General features: G+C 39.5%; 1 protein-coding gene across 1 annotated transcript in view; it reads right to left on the reverse strand.

Moving 5' to 3' along the window:
- The window catches only part of GLP2R (glucagon like peptide 2 receptor), a 44,944-nt gene that overhangs the window by 12,947 nt on the left and 10,213 nt on the right, over positions 1-21,784 (reverse strand). Inside the window, exons 3-9 of the mRNA XM_009283991.1 lie at positions 18,253-18,357; positions 16,003-16,124; positions 13,427-13,533; positions 13,025-13,181; positions 11,929-12,088; positions 6,440-6,500; positions 5,139-5,208 (exon numbers count right to left, since the gene is read on the reverse strand). Coding sequence (XP_009282266.1) covers positions 5,139-5,208; positions 6,440-6,500; positions 11,929-12,088; positions 13,025-13,181; positions 13,427-13,533; positions 16,003-16,124; positions 18,253-18,357 — 782 coding nt within the window. The remainder of the gene's footprint in view (positions 1-5,138; positions 5,209-6,439; positions 6,501-11,928; positions 12,089-13,024; positions 13,182-13,426; positions 13,534-16,002; positions 16,125-18,252; positions 18,358-21,784) is intronic.

The raw sequence follows: 21,784 nt of genomic DNA on the forward strand, positions 1-21,784 counted from the left end.
CCAGTATGTCCATGTCTCTCTTGTACTGGGGAGCCCAGAACTGGACACAGCACTCTAGGTGTGCTCACCAGTGCTGAGCAGAAGGTAAGGATCACCTCCCTTGACCTGCTGGCAATGCTTTGCCTAAGGCAGCCCAGGATACCATTCACCTTCTTTGCCCCACAAGGGCACATTGTTGGCTCATGGTCAACTTGGTATCCACCAGGACCCCCAGATCCTTTTCTGCAAAGCCGCTTTCCAGCTGGGCAGAACCCAGCATATACCAGTGCCTGGGGTTGTACCTCCTCAGCTGCACTTTGCACTGCTCCATGTTGAACTTCATGAGGTTCCTGTCAGCTCATTTCTCCAGTCAGCTCATTTTTCCAGCCTGCCAGTCCCTCTGGGTGGCAGCACGAACACTCTGGCATCTCAGCCACTCCTTCCAGTTTGGTGTCAGCTGCAAACTTGCTGAGGGTACACTCTGCCCCATTGTCCAGATCATCAATGAAGATATTAAATAGGATTGGACCCAGTACTGGGTATGCTGCTAGTTACTGGCCTCCAATTAGACTTCATGCCACCTTCTGGGCATAGCCATTCAGCCAGTTTTCAATCCACCTCACTGTCTGCTCATCCAACCCATACATTGAATTGGTCATTACAACGGCTATGCCATGGTCCCTATGTCAGCGCTTTTGAAGGTCTTAGCAGGGTGATCCTATCATAAGTACTGATATTATGAAAATTAGCTCCTACCCCACATTAAAATGTAAAACTATTTAGTAACAACTTGGGATTACAGGTAGAAACAGTAATTTCAATATAAATTCTAAAACGCTAGCAACACTATGTGCAAGAACTCTAATACTTTATTTCTTACCTAATGTGGGGCAAAGAAACCAAAATAGGACATGGAGTTTTTAAGATCAGTGTTAAGAACTACATCCATCATAGTCTCTTCCAGTTTTCCACCACCAAACTCAGATAATGACTTACTTTTTGAAGGACTCTGAAGTTTCTGGATGGCCATAATATATATAAAAACGCAATGCCATCATTCTTTTCCAGGCTGACTATACATGAACAGAGCTGCTCAGGAAACAGCAACATACAAGCTAGCATGGTGCTTTCCCTGTAATTCTTTTAATTTCATTTTCATTTTAAACAAAACAGGACTGTGGAACACAGTACAATGAGATTAAAAAAAAGGAAATATGAACTTTGCATTTCTGATGTTTCACAAGAAAAATGTTAAGAACTTTTGGCCTGTACACCAACTTATGCCCTGTGAGGACAAGGTCCAGCTGCAGTACCTGGCTGTTATAATCCATGCACAACCATCATTAGGTAGTGCTGACACACATTTTGCCAGTGGATTTTAGATAAGTATGCTGAATTATATTCAAGAATAGGATATTGAGAACATCCTGTCTGGTCACTTCATTTCTGCCCACTATGTATTTCTCTTGCCTCCATACTGTGTCTGTCCCTCTGTCCAATTTATCTTGCTGAGCATCCTCTTAATTCCTCTTCACCACACTTTGCTCCTTCTTCTTCCCCATTTCTAGTCACATTTGGTGTTCCATTCTCCTGCAATCTGATATCATCCCTTTTGTTTAACCTTTCAATTTCAGTTCTCATTAATTCCTTCCCTGCCTCTCCCATGGTATCAGTGGTGAAGTGATGCCGATGCTGATCAAGCCACAGAAGGAACCTCCCCACTTTCAGCTCCACTGCTGGCCACCATCTGGCAAACGGGATTCTGTGATATCAGGTCTGCACATATATTTCCTGTTTGCCTTAGAAGTAATTTCCAAGTAAGGGTCACTCAGTGTGATTCTGAGGAACAATCACAGACAGAATGTCCTGCAACCTAAGAGCAACAGGATATCTTAGAGACACTTATTTGGAAGGTTTATGGCTCCTTCTAAAATGAGCATTGGTATTAAAATACACAGGTAGGAAGCAATGGGTGAGGATGTGTGAGTTCCTTCACCACTTCAGGGACTCAATACTACAAGACTCAACTGACAGGCAAATAGGTTTAAGAAAGTCATCCCAGAAAGAAGTTGAGCCTGGTCCTCTATACACATTGCTGGGAAGTGAAACAGCTTCAACTGTCCTCTAGCTGCTGCTTGTTCTTCTGTAGAAAGATGTCATAGAATCATAGAATCATAGAATTGTTTAGGTTGGAAAAGACCTTTAAGATCATCAAGACCAACTGTTAACCTAGCACTGCGAAGTCCACCACTAAACCATGTCCCTAAGCATCTTTTGAATACCTGCAGGGATGGTGACTCAACCTCTTCCCTGGGCAGCCTGTTCCAAGGCTTGACAACCCTTTCGGTGAAAAAATTTTTCCTAATATCCAATCTAAACCTCTCCTGGCGCAACTTGAGGCTGTTTCCTCTTGTCCTATCGCTTGTTACTTGGGAGAAGAGACCGACCCCCACCTCGCTACAACCTCCTTTCAGGTAGTTGTAGAGAGCGATGAGGTCTCCCCTGAGCCTCCTTTTCTCCAGGCTAAACAACCCCAGTTCCCTCAGCTGCTCCTCATAACACTTGTGCTCTAGACGCTTCACCAGCTTCCATATAATGTCCTTAAAGTCTAACTGATAATGCTGTATTTTTTACACTTTTTCTGTATTTTCTAATACTTAATGACTATAAGCACTGGTAACAATCAGAGGCTACATGCTCAGAATAAATTAAACTGCTGGGGCTATCTGAATACATGAAATAGCACCAAGACAGAAGATCCCAAAATGTAATATAAAAAAGCAGGGATTAAAAATTATGTTAGAGGAATAACATATATGTGTATCTATCTATTTACATATAAATCCAAGGTGACCTCTCTTTTTGCCAACTTTAGTTAGAGGGATTTTTGAACAAAAGTTTATCCCTTCTGTCACTTTATGTCCACCTTGATATTTCTGTGTATTGGTCTGTAGTAGGAAACTATATCTTATTTGTTCCAAAATACCAAAGGACAAAAATGGCACTAATTACAATGAAAAATGAAGGAAAAAAACCCAGGAAAAATTATTTTCCCCTGGTTTTGGGTGATGATGACAGGAGCTTTCCAAGTAGTGACACGAACATCTGAATTAAGGTTAGAATGTTATCTTTAGAAATTTCTTTATATCTAGTCTGAACTTTGTATGTTACAGCTCTTGTCTATTTTCTATCATCCTTTTGCTGTACCCTCCTGGCCCTATATGCCCCCATTGTTATTGCTACTGAAGCCAGGATGCTGGATCCTCTCTTAGCCTTCTCTTCGTAAGTCTGAACTAATCCAGTTCTCTCAGTCTCTTCTTGTGCATCATGTGCTCCAGGCCCCAATAGTCTTGATGGCCTCCACTGGACTGTCTCTAGTATGTTAGTCTTAAAAATGGATATAGTATTCCAGATGGGCTCTCACAAGTGCTGAACAGAGAGGAATAATCACTTCCTCCAACGTGCTATGTTCTTGATGTAACATGCAATCTTGATGTTAGTTCTCTTGCTAAAAACAGTGGTTCACATCCTCAGTTCTTTGCACTGATTTACACCAGCAAAGATTATGCCCTATTGGGTCACTGGCTAAAAGGAAATTGTGCAGAAAGAGCTTAATTAAAAGGTATTTTTAAATTACCGATTGTCTCCATCCAAGTGGTAGTCTTCAAATTACTTTGGAATGCATTCCTGCCTCTTAGGTCTGTTTAATTTCCTATTATTCAGGGGACTTGCTCTGGGTTGAGCATACTAACATCAGTGAACTTAATATTCTTACAACAAAGCAGAACACTTGATGTCTTTGATATAACAGAAATGCTATTATTTGTTTCTGCTTGTTGTGTTCCACTAGCTGTGTATTTTCTGCTCAGGCCCTCAAAAAGTAAACTGATGATTGAGTCTTCTTTCAGAATTAGACATATCCAGGAAGAAAATGGTTCAGATCTCCTCAGGTCTGGACTTCGTGCATCTTGACCTTTCCCTCAGTTTTGGGACAGTTGCAGTCTTTCTTAATGCTCTCCTTTGGCTTTTGCCTCCTCTCACCTCTCAGGCCTTTTTGCTTTCTTTTCTGGCTCTTCTCTCTACTGCCTTTTTTTTTTTTTTTTTTTTTGGATAGAGTCTCCTCCATTGTCCATCTAATTATTTACTTTTTTTGATGGCTACTAAGTTTCTCTGTTTCACAGCTCAGTCCCAACTATGCCCACTTTCTCTCTCACAAGGTTCTCTCCAACTCAGCAGCAGCAAAACAAAGTCCATTATTTCTTCTCTGAAGTTTTAATTTCCACATCTTTTCTCCAGTGTAACAGAAACCAATACCCTACTTTCCAACTGATGCATTGAATGCATTGGTTGCTCAATATTACACTTTGAGCAGTCCTTTTACTCCCTGTACACATTTGCATGAGTAAAGTACATCTCTTCTCTACAACATTTGCTATCTGTCTAGCTAACCAAATCACTTATTCCTCTAATCCTTTTATGCCTTGCTGACTGTGTGAGAATATAAGGTATTCTGGATACACACCATATTCCCACCTATCAAAATTCTGTGTTCATAATCATGTCGTCATGAGTTTTTTTGATCACGCTATTTCCATCTCTTCATTATCACTGCATTTCAGGTGTACACTTTTTTGCATTGTTTAAGAAAAAAAATTCATAACTCAGTCTTGTCATGCTATGCTTCATTTTTTTTCATTAGGTGAATGCTTTCTCCCCATGACCATCAGTACTTCTGCGGCTACTTCTCTGCATCCTTGTTATCATAAGATCTTCCTCTACAGAGAATTTGGAGCTTTCTAGTGGTGCTCACCACATGGTAGCACTCTCCTAAGTAACCTGCTCACTGAGAAAATGAGTGTAAAAATATGAGAAGTAAAAAATATGAGAAGCAAAAGGCTCCATCTTTGATATAGATGGAGCTGTGCAGAATTCACTGCACAGATAAACAGCAGTGTTTTGAGAGGTTGACACTGAAATCTTTGTTGTTTGTAAATAGACAGAAAGGAAGCTATGCCCATGCAGCCACAGTAAGAAACTTCATTTACGATTTTTTCCATCTCATCTTTTCTAATCCAAGAATTGGATTATACTTGGAGAAAGGGTCACAAAAGACAATCACACTTGTGCATGACTTAAGGAACAGATGAAATAATTCTTACTGCAATGGAAAACAGCATTGGTCCTCGGATGATCCACCAGATTCCCATGTGTTCATTTGTTCCCCAGCACCTGAAGAATAATTTAAAGTATAATTACATTATTTTCATAGAAAAAATTAGAACGCTTACGTAACGTATGTATATATTTCAAAAGGAAGTTGACAAAGTTCAACTTTTTCAGGTGGCACTCAGAAGAAATGGAATAAAACTAGAAAGAGTCTCACCAACAACTGTAATTGTATTTATTCTGAAGATCTTTACACCAAAATGTTGAGAGAGGTTTCCCTAGACTGCAATGTCAGAAATATCTGGCAAACTCAGTCTTTGGATCCACACAACAACTGTACATGGCACCAAACCTTCATAATGGAATTCATCCTACTCCAATTTATCTATCTGAAACTGGAAATGGGTGAACTATGAATTGTGACCATGGTTCTTGACCTGCTAAAAAGTATGCATACTGTTTCCTTGAAGCTGTCTCCTTTTCTCCTGCTCTAACCTTCTAATTTGTCCTATGCACATGTTCCTTCTTGCTAATTAGCCTGAAACTCTAGGGTCTTGGCTTGTCATTTACGGTTTATATAACATCTAACTCTGTAAGACTGTAATTGTGATTTGGTTCCTGATGTTGTTACTTAATAACTATATTGGTGTTCCAGAAAAAACTCTCTAGGAGCCATGAATAAAAAAGGGGAACAAAAGAAATCATACATAAACCTCAAAGTCTATGTGATGCCATTAACAGCATCATTGAAGACCAGAAGACTGGAAAACTGATGCTTACTAGTGCAAGTAACTCTACTGATTCATTCACTGAATACTGAACACATTCATTTAATATCAGCTTTTAGTGAATATCAGTTTTTGTCATTATCCTCCATAACAATTTTTTTTTTCAAAATGGCAGTGAATACTAATTAAACTCAAAGTGTAGATGGTCTCCAAGGAAAGTACTGGTCTCCTTTTCTTACTCACAAGATGCTCCATGAAGATGTTTGTGCTGATAATTTGCTTCATGTAAGTGGATGAACATTAGATGCAATAGCTTTCACTTCAGGAACAGTGAATGTTCATTCTACTTCTTGATTTATGCATAAGTAAATCTGAGAATTCCTAGAAGTAGTTTAATGTAAAAGTACTAAAATGAACCTAGAAAATGTAACAAGTATTAATAGGTGCTGTATAATATTAATATAATCTAGTAGTCAATACCTGTGTCAATTACTGTCAAGGGCTTCCAGAAAAATTAAGCAAACAGAAAGCCAGTATCCTAAGGCACGTTTTATTTAGTAACCTACCCTGTGTTCTCCAGTTTTGATCTGCTTATTCCCCAAGGGCCCACAAACAGGATAGGAACAACTGAAAAGAAAAGGAGTCAATTACAGCCAAGATTTCAGAATGGTTCATACAAAACACAGATATGTTACAGTAGTGTGTGGTGCAAAGACATATGCTTTTCAGTCTTCTATTTAGAATTGTACAAAAATCAACATGATCCTGGCTTTCCCCATTTGTAGTTCAAATACAAAATGAAATTTCATTGTATAGTTGAAACTTGCATTTTCAGGCTGATATATACATATATATATACACATACTCTGTTGACCTGTCCAAATCTTCTAAATTCCTGACCCTGAGAATTCAAAATAATTGGCACTTGAGGCCTCATAGACTACCTAAGGCACCAGTTGTTAACATTTTTATTTGTTGAACCTTAAAGAGCTTTCAGTGGAGGCATGGAACTCTGTCTAGTTAATTAAAACAACTGACAAAGGCTTATTTTCCTGGCTTACCTTTCCTGGACCCCTTAAAGATAATCCGTGGTCCCCATTCCCCTATTGTTGCCCACCCTCCTGGACATCATAGACTGCAGACTGGAAAAAAAAACCTGAAATAAAGGATTACTACACTATTCCACTGGTCTACAAATGTGCAGGCACAAGCTTCAATCACAAGCACAAGGCACGTGAGCTACGAAAGGCAGGTGTTCAACTGGATTCTCAGCCCAATTACACACAGGAGATTTACTGGTGGATGTGGCAGAAAGGAAAGGAGATGTGGGTCACTGGGGCCAGAACAGGATCTATTCAGGATTCTGGGACACTAGCTAAGGTCATGGGGAGAGCTGGAGTGTGGCAATACAGGGAAAGGGCCAGAAACAAAATACTTTCAGAGGTAATAGACCTCTGAGTGGGTAAAATGGGGAAAGAGATAGAAAGGGTCTTACTTGGGTGGGAGATGGCATTGGTGGAACAAGTGGGTCTGAGAGAACAATCAGGGCATGGACCACTTGGGAAGGGAGCTACACGTCCAGGGGAATATGAGGTTGTCCTGTGGGGAAAGATGATACCCAGGAGGATGAGGTGATGTTATCAAGTGCAGTTCCTGGACAGTAGCTGAGGAAGTGTGTCTCAGTAGATGTAAGCATGGTTTGCCCCTGCTGGCTCAGCAGCAGCAATACTACAAATGTCTGTAAGATAGGTGCCAGATGTTCCGTCTTATTAGTAATTCTAATAAATATAAATAAGAAATCAAGCTAACTAGTGGGAAAAGGCCTTTAGGAAATCAGTGAATATGATACAGGTATGAGCAATGGAAGGGGACCGACAGGGAGATGATCATTATTACTTATACTCTTACAGTAGTGAGCAAATTTCTTAATAGACTTGTCTTATTGCAGTTCGAACAAGGAATAAAATAATTAGTCCCTATTCCAATGAGCTGGTGATCAGAGCAATAAATGGATTTAGAATGGTGGGAAGAGTGAGGAAGCAATGAGACAACACCAACCACCATGAAAGACGATGGTCTTGGTGTGTCAGCAGCCTGTATGCTAATACAGCCATATTAGTATAGCACAAGGGATCTTTAAAGAGGAATGTGAGACGGAACAGAGAAATCAAGGCATGGATGATGAGAAGGACCCCCTAAAGTGTAAGGTGCAGCAGAGAAGAAAGCCCAGAGGCTTGGCAATGGACAATGAAGTGTGGTGTTATGCTTTGACAGAAACTTTTAATAGATGAAGAAGGATGGGAATGATTGTGAAAGGGAAGGAAAGTAGTTAATGTCTGATGAGGAAGAAGCAAAAGAGGAAAAGGAGGGATGCCAAAAATGGGACAGCATGTTCAAAACTGCAAGCCTGAAAAATAATCTTCATAGCAGCATAGTGGATGAATACAGGTAAGGCCAGAGAAAAGGATGCTGTGGGAAATAAGACAAGTTCCAATGTGACTGTATCTAGAGATGCATGAAAGGATTAAGGTAATATCCCACTTCTCTTAAACATTGAAATAATTCACTCTTCAAAGGTATTTGTCTTCTTCCTTTGGTTCTAGAGAGTGACTCGGTATTAGTTACCTAAATTTAAACCTTGTTAGATAAAATGAATCCCCTCCTCCATCAGGTAGACTAAACTGCACTACCTGATTCTAAGAACCCACAGTCTGCTCTGACACCACTCAGAGCACTCAATGAACACAGAATAAATCATACCAGGGGAGCAGAGAGGCGACAGAGGTTGGTAGATGGCATGAGGATGGAAAAAATTAAGACTTCTGTTTTAATCATATGGAGCTTGACTTCATAGTTAGATAATCAGAAAAGTTTTATTTTTTTTTTTAATATTAACTACTTGATTTCCCTGTAAACATAAGGAATTTAGTCCAGAATACTTGGGACTCATCACTGACTGTGCAGAGAAGGGTACAGGAATGTATTTTATCTTCTTTTTATCAAGATCCTTCACCCTGAGAAACTAGACTTGTTTTGGGACAAGACCAATTTTCTGAGACAATTCTAACCAGCAAATTTCTATCCAGGTACCAAAATGCAATATTTGAATATTCCAGTTTCTGTTTTGTATTTGTCCTGACAAAACATTATCCTCCACAGAGATGTTGCAATATGTACCTAGACTTAGTCAACAAATCTGAGCTGTAATATACCGGCATATATGTATATGTCCTTCTCAGCTTAAATGTGTGAGTGGATTTGTTGAAAAAAGATTTCCTATGTGGAATTTCACATCTGCCTTGGAACGTGGAAGAACTGCATTTGAGTATCTAGTACTGACTTTGAGGTACCGTGTTCCAAATGATCGATGACTAGTTTGTTTAGGCTTTCCTTATCTCTTCATCATAGGTATTAAATACGGATTTCCATCAGATTGTTTACTATGTTAACCTGATGAAATTAAACTTCAACTTAACTTGAAGATCAATACTTCTGTTTCAGATGTGAAAAAAATAACGTTTTTTTCCAAGTATGCAATAAAACATACCTTTCCCCATTGTACATGCTTCAATTAAAAGCAATTATTTTTCCTGAACCTCCTTTCTGATCTGATGTCAAAATGTCAGGTTATGCTACACAATGAAATAATTTTGATTTAAACGATAGATCAGCCTTTTTGTTCTAAACATGAGAAACAAAACTTTCCCAAGGTTACAGTGCTTGTTTTGTATGCATGGACTGACATTTCTGAAAACACGTGTGTTCCCATCACAAACACCTCTGTTTAATCCTTGTTCTGTACTCTCAGCTTTTTCCATGTTATTAAGTTGTTGTCATGTTGATCAGTAGTGAAGGCTCTGCATTTATCATCAGGGCCTCAGAACTCCTCAGTTTCTCATGAGCCTAGACTAAAACAACCTGAATTTCTTAACTTCTGGAGATATGCTAGTTTTTATCTGGTCTTTAAAGAACTAAGAGGTGCTGCACAGTCTGTTATAGTTCTTCCATTTTACAGGAACCTAAATAAAATCTTATTTTGGATTTAAAACTAAAGAAGAAAAGAGCATAGGTGTTCTTATTGTTAACAAAAGGAAAAAAAAAATGGCACAATGTCAACTATGAGTTTTATGTTCACTTGTAACTAACTGATTTAATACTCCAAAATTAGATGTGCCACTGCCAAGATTACTGGGTCTGAGTACTTTTTTATTGATCTCTGATAACAAGATTACATAATGCACAAAGTGAAGCAATCTGTTGTACGGACATCTTCAGAACAATGCATACAATACTGTCATGTGTATTCAAAACCTGGTTCAAATGCTATAAGAGACAAAAGCCAGATATCTTTTAATCTTGTCAGTAGTAGTAAACACAAGCCATTTCTATAAAAGAGAGTTAAGGTTTCTGGGTTCTTTCAGACCAGATAACTTAATTTAGGGCAAAGCTCTTATGTCCTTCAACAGGGTTTTATATCATGCCTTTGAAACTTTTTTGCTCAGGTTTCCCCCTGTGTGGAATTTTAGATGCTGAAGTCCTGTTTCAGATCTTGCTTTAAGCATTGGCATTTTTCTACAGCAATGGTTCTTTATTAATGAATTAATACAGTCATATTAGAAAAGCATGAAAAACAGCCTTATCTGAAATTCACTTAATTCTAGGAAATTCTCCAGTAGGCTATTTTTTTAGATGTTGTCCAATTCCCATTTCAAAATTCAAGAGGTAAGGTAGATGTCAAAGAGAAGTAAAGTGAACTGACTTCATTCCCTGTGACTGTTACAGAGAGAGCCTAGTACAACTTTTAGACACCTAAAACTAATTACTGTCAAACTGGCAGGGAGTTTGCCACAGCCTTGATAACAATAACCAAAAATTTTCTTTAAACATGTAAATGTTGTAGCATTCCAACTGTAATGATTAAAATGTCAATCTTAGCTGCCATTTGCTTCAACTATTTATGTTTGAGTTTAAACACCTCTTCAAAACCATACCTCTTTATCCTTGGTAGATAATTTTAGCAAGCAGTACAGCACAGCAAATATGGAATAATTTATTTGCAACTACATAATCATCCACCACAATCAAATCCTTCTAAAAATCACTTTTCCTTTTTTTTTTTTTTTTTTTTATGGGGGGTATACACTATAGTCCCACAGTCCTGGATACACAATTTTACATTTGACTATATAGTTCAATAGACATAGATGTGGTGATAGTGAACCAGCTTGTAAAATCATACATTGATAAAAGTTTTACAGTCAGAAGTTCTTATGGCCATCCATCCTATCCTCCTCCTTAATTCAGGCCACTGGATTTGAATCTTGCAACAAACCTACATATTGTTTAAGAGTGCATTTTTTATCTTCATTTAAAACCTTCAAAGGCCTGCAAGTTGTACAAGTAGATTTTAGGTGATTATTGGGAATTGGGAAACCCTAATTTTCTCCTTTGTCCAGACAAGATACAGAATTATGCTCTTTGAGTAAGCAACAAACATAATTGACTGATTACAGGACATAATTTACACAAAATTGTTCAAATGCTTGTAACTAACTTTACATTGTCTTTGTTCCATGAAAAATGCCTAAAATACAAGGCCTGACTCATGCAGTGTTTCAGACTGTCCTCTAACTTAAAGCACACTTTAGAACTTCAAGGTGAGCTAGGAAGGTGAACGTATAAAAGAAAATTGTTAATGTTTAGACTTCTTTGCTATGTAGGTGCTCTATTACAAAGGAGGAAAATGAAGTTGCTGATACTACCATAATATTCAGTGATGAGAGGAAATACAGTCAAATATAGTCAAATTTCTTCTTGTTCTGTCCACTAGGCTACTGTTTTCTTATGATACAATTCACCTATTTCCTGTATCTTCAGGTCAAGCTGAACTGCAATGACTGTGTCACTGCTGGTATACCTTTATTGACAATCGCTGACTTCAAAACAGAAAAAAATCTGAACTCTTTTTTGTTTGGGTTTTTTTCATTACAAAGTATCCACCACTGACTCAAAAAGTACCACAGACCCAAGAACTTGGAAATTGTTAGGTACTTACCCCATCCTATCACAATATATGTCTGTAGCAGTCGTCTTTCAGAAAGTACAACAGTTTTCAATAACGTATGCAGATAAATTCCTTCCACTAATAGCCAAAAATAATTGGCCCCAACAAAGTAATGCATGAAAAACTGGGCAGTCCTGCAAATGATTACAATCTGTAGAAATGAGAGACCAGGAATCATTGTTAATATATAAAAGCTCTGACAACTCCTGCTTTTCTCTTGTTACTTTAGCAACCATTTTAAAACTAGCACATGGTTGTGATATAACTGTGGTTTGGTCATGTATCTCACAAGACTCTCCTTGCTGCTTGGGAGAAGCTAGAGGGGAGTGCAACAATTTAAAGGCTTCTACATTGTCAGAGAGTTTGAGTGGAGGTGGCAAGTAGGAAAAGACAATGACAGGGTAGGCTGGGGTATGTGTTCTTTTTCATGATATGCATATCAGAATTTTTACTGATGAGCTATCAAAACAATAGTCATCATTAATATCTTGCAGGTAATTTTGCTTGTTGACATGGGCAAACTATATTCATACAACATCATACAAGTATAATTTATCCACAGTGGTCACAAACGGGAAATGTTGTTATTCCATTATCTAAACAAGTGTAAGAAAATTAGCACACTTTCCTAGTACAGAAAAGCCTTTAAACTATTTTTTTTCTCTCTTAGTGTTCTTTCACAGCAAATACATTGTTTGATAACATTGTCTTAAATGCAAGATTTGTGTGCATGGCATTGTGCTATGCCTACCAAGAATGAATAAATACAGTGTTATATAAGCGCCAAAATAAATGTGTAGATTTCTTCCTAAAAACTACAGGTGTAAGTTGTTCTGCTTAATTGGATGTTTCTAAATGTAACTATTGATTAATTTGTTGTTTCTATACAAGGCTTCATATAAAATCCATCTATTACAATTTATGAAATCAGAATTTCTTTCTTGATTACCCCAAGCAAAATTTCAGCATTCAAAGCTCAACTAACAAATAGCTCAAAACTTGCTGCCACATGGCACACTGCCGAAACTGTAACTGTTACAGCCACTAGCAGCACACATTTACTATTAGCAATGAACTAACAAGTTACCTCAGGACTGAGGTATAATATCCATCCAGTTTCGTCATTTGGTCTTTTGGAGTAAATATTGTAGTATACAGTGTCTTTTATGAGAACTGCTGTGGCGCGCAAGATAAAAGATGCAAATAAATTCATATGGATGTAGTTTCTTGTGCAGTGAAGTTTTCTGTGGGGAAAAAAAAAAAAGTATGAATCCTCTGGAATATATTTAATTTGCAGAAATAAAAAAAAATACTGTTGTATTCATATTGTTGCCATCAATGGATTTTGCTTAGGGATTGCTTTTACAATGCTTATTAGGAAAACATAAGTTATTTACATCGGAAGCTAAGCAATAAATTCAATTACATGAAAAGAAGAATGTGCATACTGGGGTCTGTACTTTTAAAATGCATGTAAATTTGTACTAACCTGAGTAAAGAAAGTATAAGGAGAGCTAATACAAGTGAGATGAGAGAAAAATAATAACCTATAGTGTACAACAGCTGTAATGTGGTGAGTAATTTATGTTCTTCTTCCTAGGAACAAAGAAGAAAAATGTGTTATACATGCAGGCAGGTGGGCAGAGCACGAACACAGCTCAGAAGCTTTTGAGTCCAACTTTGTGTTGCAAGGTAGCCAGGGGAGGTTTCTGATGCCTGCTCCCTGCACTGCCGCGTGAAATCATTGCATGACAGAGACACTTGCAGACAGCCTTAGTTTCTTTTTAAATTCAAAGGCACTCACGGTCTCATTTCCAGATTGCTCCTGCACAAACACCATTCATAGTCTGATTTACAGCTAATTATTGCCATGATTACATGCACCAAATGGATCCTGGTGGTTTAATAACTGCAGAGATCAACTCACTCAACCTGTACACACAAGTGCAATTACTATGTGTGTGGCCTGGGGACACAGTTACAGATCAGTTGTGTCTGTACAATTTTGAGAGTCAGCTCTGTTTAGACTCAATGAAATAGACTGACTTCTGCCATGCGTTTAAAGAAAAAAAATCAAAATTATTAAATTAGAGTTGTCTAGAATGTCTTTGATTGATGAATACAACCTCAGAGGAGGAAGGGAAGCACTCACACTTTCTTTCCGCTTTGCTTCATTTAACATTTCTTCTTGCTAAGTTTTTCCATTTAGCTGCTTATGTCTGCCTCTCATCTCTCCATATTGCTTTTCTAGCTTAAGAAAAGCTTCTCTGCAGAGGGGGCGTGGAGATACAGGATATGTGACTTTCATAATCCATATTTGGCCTGCAAAGATTTTCTTAGAACTTGTGTCTTTTCCTCAGTGATTTTGCTGTTTTCTTTGTAAATTGTCTCACTGCACAGTGCCAGGGATTTTAGCACTGTTTTCCTGCCAATAGTTGTCTCTAATCAATTGATGCTAATGAATACTATCTGGATAGCACGGGTGAGCTGCGCCTGCTGGTGGAAACTCTCTTGGAGAGGGTGAAAGTGCCCAGGGAGAGCAGTGTGGGTGCAGGAGATTCCCATAGCACAGCCATTAGTCACTCTGCCCCATGAAAACATTCAAACAGGCATGAACCTAATAAAAAGCATGAGTTATCATCTTGGCTGTGACAATTTTGCAACACCAAAGCAAATGAAATCAAGCTGATTCCTCCGATGTGTGCCGATACTAGCTCTGGGTTATTTCTAACATCTTGGGGCTTTCCACTAAATATAACAAACAGGTACAAAACCACATTTAGTGTTGGTAGGAAAGCTGGTTAAAGCTTTCAGAGAAATCATCTGCTGTCCCACAAGATGAATTAATGTGTCTCCCACCCACAAGTTTGCGATCCAGAATGGTCAACAAACCATGGAAAACTCTCAGTACTTACACATATTTATCACACTTGTATAAATAAACTGTAAGTTTGGAAGTTCATGTACTCACTACGTAAAGAGTTCAGTAAAAACTTAGTGGTACATGGGGATCCTGAACTAATAGTGTTTAGTAAAGTAATCAATAAAGTAATGTTACTCAATAAAGTAATAAACAGTAACAGTGCTCACCCAATAAAGTACTAAAAAGTAAAAAATAATCAACAGTAATAGTGCTCACCTAAGAGACTTAATTTTGACATCAGCTAAGCTGAACTCTATGGCAAAAGAAGTTACAACAAGCTGAAACCAGGTAAGCTGCATGCTTTACTGTTACCTGAAACTGCTGCGCTCGTTGCAAGCCATTGCTCAGCTGTGCAAGCAGGCAACAGGATCGGATCCCTGTTTCACTGCTGGAACTGTCCTTTACCTTAAGCCTAACTCGGGTGGTGGAAGCGAGCTTGCTCGGTTGCAAACCGCCTTCTCGCAGAGAACACGAGCCAGGCTTCTTTGCAGATACAGAGCAAGAGTGTGATCTCCAGCTTCACAGACCAGGCTGATCAGTAATTGTTTTCACTTTGTCTTCAGTACAAAGAGCTGAGCGCTGTCGAGGTGAGAGTATCTAATTTGCTCTTTATTCAGCTCGGGAGAGCCGTTCCCCCTGCTGACAAAGCCTAACGCTGGGCTGCATGCTGTATCAGACCGGGAAGGATGGCATTTGCACTATGGTGAATCCTCCAGTCTGTGACTAGCTGCATTTGAAAGGACCAGTTAACGGCTCGTTAAATGTTAAAAGGCTCAGGAAGCGGCAGGGAATGAAGTTGTCCGGCCTTGGCAGACTACAGGGATTTGGGGCAGGTGATGGGATGCTTTGAATATAAGTTATTTGTTTGTCAAGTTGCAGTCTTTTTCAATTTTACTAGGAGACATTCGGCACATGTGAACACTGGACTCTGAACAGAAAATAATTTGTGGCATCTAAAGCAGGAATCCCCCTCCTTAATCTTTCCTCCTCCGCTTCTTCTAAATAACATAACAGGTTTCCATTTGGTAATCTAAATGAAATCTGAACATCTTTTGCAGGTATTCAGTGGAAATGTTTTATTGGTTACTCAAGAAGGGATTAAGAAGATTAAAGTATTAAACCAAAATATAAAACATCCTTACATTTTTTTTGAAATTATTTTTCTCAGAACATTCTGAACTATCACGCCAAATGTCTGTGGAGTTTTCCTTCGTTTGCCAAGTCCCTTCATCCAAGCAGACTCTGTATACATTTCCTACACTTCCTGAAAGTAAACAGAGGTTTAGTCTGAAAGGTCAAAATAAAGATTTCATTTTTCATACACGTTTTAAAGATTTCTCCCTTATACCACAGCAATAGATACCACCCCACCCCTACTCAAAAAGGGAATAAACCCCACTTTTCTTTTGTCTTTGACAGTATATTTTTCATATTTACCTAGGGCAAAGTAGGAATGTAATCTAGCAGAAATAAATTCCCAGAATGTACCTGCTATTTACAAAAAATACATAGTTACTACATCCAAAAGAAAAGCCTACATCTCACTTTATTCCTTTTTCCTCATTAAGCTCAGAAGTTCCATCAAGTATGGGTAGCACATTGCCCAGGCTGTGCAGTCAAAATTGTAGGAGGAAGAGTATGGTTTGATTAGGGAATGATCTTTCTCTGAAACACGTGTGGCTGGTGTTTTATTTACATGCTTTGGGGCCTGATCAGCAGGTGGTGTGAACCGGTGAAGCTTTCTTGGCTTTCACTGCATTGTCCTAGTTTATACTAATTAAGAATTTGCTCGTAACATCGAAAGAATGGTATGGGGACCCTGGTTGGTGTTTGTCTGATGTCCTCAACAGCTGCCTTCCATTTATTTCTAATCAGACCTGAGCTTTTTCATTAATTTTTTAATTAGAAAGTGTTTAAGGGTTGCAGCAACAACCAGAATATCTTGTTTCACTCAGGATAACTGGAACTGAAAGAACTGCTTTGGGAGCACAGTTTGCTGTGATGGAGCAGGAGCTCTGTGTGGAGACTAGACACTGAAAAAAATCTGAAGGCATCTGTGAAATGTGATCAGAAATCCCATTTCTAGACTACCCTAATTTTTCAGTGCTCAGGCTTGGCAATGATAACAAACCACAATAAATTTACCTCAAGCTTCCAAGCATTTCTGGTCCAAGTTAATTAGTGTCCCAGAACAGACACAGCTATGCCTTGGAAATGGGACCAGCAATGGAAATGGGGGCCACAAGCAACCCTAACCCCAGTCCCACAAAATCTCTAGGACAAACAGACAGCTGGGCTGTCTCTAATGCCTCTTCTCCTAAGGTGCTGTGGCATGGATAAGAATGCCAGATGATGCTGTAACACAGCAGCCCCACTGTGTTCCCCACTGTGAACACAAATAAAATCTTCATAACCCGGTGCGATGTCTTACATCTTGCTTTTGTAGAAATTTAGACAGAAAAAGAGAAAAAAACAGTCTCCATTACATGGAGGGAAAGAAGATGCTTTTATGTTTATTATGAAGAGCTGATTTTTTTCTAAATGGTTGCCAGAAGCAGTTCTTTGGGAGACTAGACAGAAGCTGGGTCTCTTTCTGTTTAGCAGCACAAAAAAGGATGAATTACAGAACAAACCATGTGTGGGGTGGACTGGAGAAAGCTAGGATAAGCAGCCCGTAGTAGTCTCCCATAAAATTGAGGACTCGGACACCATCGGTCCTTGCAAGTGGTGTTAGAAATGCAGTTAAGAAAGCCACGTGTAGCTAAGAAAGGCTGTGTAGCAGGATTCAGAAATGTCAGGCTGCAGTGGTAGGAATGTCATTTCTTTAGGAGAAAGGGAATGTTGTTTGCTTTTAGACAGTTTTGCTTTTGCAGATGTTATTCTTTTTCCCTTCCTGAGAGCCTCCCTGCTCCACTCCCTCCAGGAAAAGGCTGCTTGGAAAGCTTGTTTTTTCACCACACCACTTGCTGGTGGTACGGTACGTCCTACTGGAGGGCTGACTGCTTGGACTGCTGCTTTGTTTGGCTATTCCAATTTTCTGGTAGACAGCTTCATGTCTGGGGTCAGTGGGGACCCCAGCGGTTGAACCTCAGAAGCTGAACCTCAAATCTGTTACTGCCAATAAAGGCCTGGCAGTAAAGTTACATGATCTTGGGAATGTTGCTTTACAGCACACAGTATGGAGCTGTAACAAGCACAGATGGAGAAAAAGAGTAAATAATTAAACATCATCAACAATTTTGTGCCTCAATTCAGAGAAGAGGTGAAAAGAGATGAGAGGAAAAAGCTCTCAGAGACTTCAAAGGACACTGGGACAAGAGAGACCAGCACCATCTGTCCTTTAGCTGGATTCCCAGCATAAACTTGAAGAGAAGTTACCACTTTCACATTACCGTTTTCCAACCATGGCAAATATGAAGGACAAGGAACAGAGACATTTCCTGGGGGTGAATAAGGCCAGCAAACAAATTGATCAAATGTCCCATTACAATGTATTCCTGGGGAGGGAAGCAAATAGAAGTTTTACAAAAAGTTGTTCAGGCAATGGACAATCATGAAAACTATTGTATACTGTTCCAGGTAACCTGCAAGCTACTCCAGAGTATTTACAAGATGTAGCAGATAAACTTTGTGCATTCACTGCGCAATGCTCAGTGCACAGTGCAGAAATGGCTGCTACCCTTCTTCCCTGGATCTGCACAACAGCAGCAGGTTTTACATGTTTCATTATGAGATAAGGGTATTGCTCAAAATCATCCTGAGGCCTCTGTTGTCCAAATGTAACAGGCAGATTCCAGCCATGCTCTCACTCACTGTTTTTGGTACATGCCACAGGCTTTTTGCTGGTAAATGGAAGATATTCCACCTTTCATGACCCCTGTGACACTCGTTCTCAGCTCAGACCACTGCCAGCTTCTTGGATTGTGACTCCTCTTAGTCTTTGGGCAATAGAGGTTAGGGAGCTGGTAATATCTCAGGCTAACTCAGTTTTAAGCTTCACAGGTATCACATCACTCACAGGACTTAAAGTTAAGATAAAACATTTGATAATGCAGAATTGAAATGGTGTAATCAGGTTACAGTAAGATAAAATAAAATGCATTAATGGCTGCACTAGTCTCTTGGTTAGTTTCTGTCTTTCTTCCAGGATAAGCTGAAGTTCTCCTCTCTTAACTTTAATGCTTTTGCCCATCCAAAGCTAGAGTATATCCTGCTTTGTTTTCTGTAATACTTAGCAATACTTTGAGAAACTTGTGTGGGAAGAAGAATACAGGGAGCAGCAAAGATAGCTGTGTGCTATCTCACCAGCATCTTTTTGGAGTGTTTCTGCTAAAATACAGAGCACACTATGTGCATTCTTAGTAATTCCCTGTACCTTTGAGGCTGAACATCGGTGGCCCCATCTGCCTTATGACCTGTGTAGTTGTTAACATTTATAGCTGCATTTTTATTGTTCCTTTCCCCGATAGCTGATCAAGGTTTGTTCAAGTGTGGATTGGGTAGGCTGCCAGGAGACAAATAGTTTTTTCTCCATTTCATGAAAACTCATGAGTCCCTGTAGTTCTCCTGATCACCTGCTACAAACTACTGCCCTCTAATATCTTGCCACGTGTCACTGCTTTTGGCCTCCTGGGTCATCTGGCTTAGTTCTGATTGCCACCAAAAGCCACCAAAAGCCACCATTCTCTGCCTTCCCACCATAATACACTATTCTTTTGCATCATACTAAGGGTTTCTGCACACCAAATTTTCACCACGGTCGTTGATCTCTAGGTTCTCACTACTGTTTCTCTTTCTTTCTTGTCAGCTTTAGTTGTAAGCTATCTTGCAGGTGTACTGGCTGGGCTGATCTGTGCTTTGCTTCCCTTGCTTTCCAGAAAAACTTTTATCCTCTCTGCAATCCTTATCACTGTCTTCTTGCCTCTCTGAGTCTAGTCACGTATTCTGTAATTTATGGCAGCTTCTTTGTCTGACCTTTCTGTGTTTTCTCCTTCCTTATTTCCCACAGCCAAAGTAAGCAGAAAAAGATGAAGAGAAGAAAAGACGAGAAAAGACAAGACGAGAAAAGAAAAAAGAAAAGAAAAGAAAAGAAAAGAAAAGAAAAGAAAAGAAAAGAAAAGAAAAGAAAAGAAGATAAGCATAGCATTTCCAAAATGTCAAAGGACAACAAAAAGTAAAACTCTGGGAGTAAGACCATACTTTTCTTGGTACTTGTGTCCTACTACTAGAAAGCACATGCCTAGGGATGATCAAACTTCCTAGAAGGTGGATTTTATTGGAGGTAAGAGTAACTCAGCTTTGTTATCGTACTGGCTATACACGCTGTTCTGATGATGCCTCTGTCACAAATACAGCTTTCTTTCTGAGAAAGTTTGCTTAACATTTCTGTTCATTCACCTTTGAAACCTTCAAGACAGATAAAGATTTACACAACATAGAAGGAAAACATTAGATTGTCGGCATCTAGTAACAAATATTATTTTATCATGACATAAAAATCTAGCACGATGAAGTGGACAATGAAGAACTAGATGACTGAATGCTTCAGCTGAGTGACACGCTGACCCTTTCTGCATGTGCTCTTGGTTCAGTGACTCTCCTACATGGTAACATCCTGAACAACCAGAACAGTTAGTTGCTTGCTTCCAAGGGAACAAATCCAAAACCTGCCTACCTGGGTGTTTTGGGGACCTGAGACAGCCCAGATGCATCACACTGCTGGCAGACATTTCATTACATGCTCAAATTGACACTGTGTTGTACTAGAAGCATAACAGTTTTGACAGAGGTAACTGCCTAGTTTTCCTGCCTCAAACTGCTTAGGACTCCAAAATGATGTGCCATCCATGCAAGTCCCTAAACTACAGAGGTTCCCAGATTCTAAGTTCTCAGCATGGAAAAGCATACTGGCAGAACTGGCTTTAAACATTGTTTTATTTTAAATTTATTTAATTTAAATATTGAATGAATACTTTTGCATAGTAATGGCTAGAAGAATACTCCAGGACATTATTCATATAATCTTTATGACCCTCTTGTAAGTTGGTGGAAGCTGAATCCAGAACCTCCATGTTCCCAGAGGGTGGAAAGCAAAAGTTCCACACCCCCGATTACTTATGTTTTCATCCAGTGCCTGCCCATAAAAAATACATAAACATCACAGAGAACTAGGACTGGAACTCTTATTTTCCCCCAGCTGTCACTGCTGGATACATAGTGGGTCAACTTGAACAAGGGTTAGCCTATCTCCTTCAGCACTACTAGTGGCCCAGTGGTTAGCATGCTTTCCTGAAATACCATAGAATCATAGAACAGCCCAGGTTGGAAGGGACCTCAAAGGGTCATCTAGTCCAATCTTCCATGGGAAAGGGAGCCTAGATGAGATTATCTAGCACCCTGTTCAATCGCATCTTGAAAACCTCCACTGATAGGGACTCCACCATATCCCTGGGGAGGTTGTTACAGTGAATGACTGTTCTCACTGTAAAAAATGTCTTTCTTATATCAAGGAGAAACCTCTCCCAGCACAACTTGTACTCGTTGCCCCTTGTCCTCTCCATGTGGCTCTTTGTGAAGAGAGAGCCTCTGTCCTCTTTGTAGCCACCCTTTACTTTGGTGAGGTCCCCCCTGCACCTTCTGTTCTCCAGAGTGAAAAGACCTAACTCCTTCAGTCCTTCCTCATAGGACAGGTTCTCCAGCCCTTCAATCATCTCCATGGCCCTCCTTTGGACTCCCTCCAGCCTGTCCGCGTCTTTCTTGAATTGTGGGGACCAGAACTGGACACAGTACTCCACATGCGGCCTGACAAGCACTGAGTGGAGTGAGATGATCACTTCTCTATCTCTGCTAGTAATGCCCCTGTGGATGTAGCCCAGGATCTGATTTGCTTTTGCTGAGGCAGCGGTGTGCTGCTAACTTCTGTTC

This window comes from Aptenodytes forsteri, unplaced genomic scaffold (assembly GCF_000699145.1).
Source record: "Aptenodytes forsteri isolate BGI_AS27 unplaced genomic scaffold, ASM69914v1 Scaffold311, whole genome shotgun sequence".
Taxonomy (NCBI): domain Eukaryota; kingdom Metazoa; phylum Chordata; class Aves; order Sphenisciformes; family Spheniscidae; genus Aptenodytes; species Aptenodytes forsteri.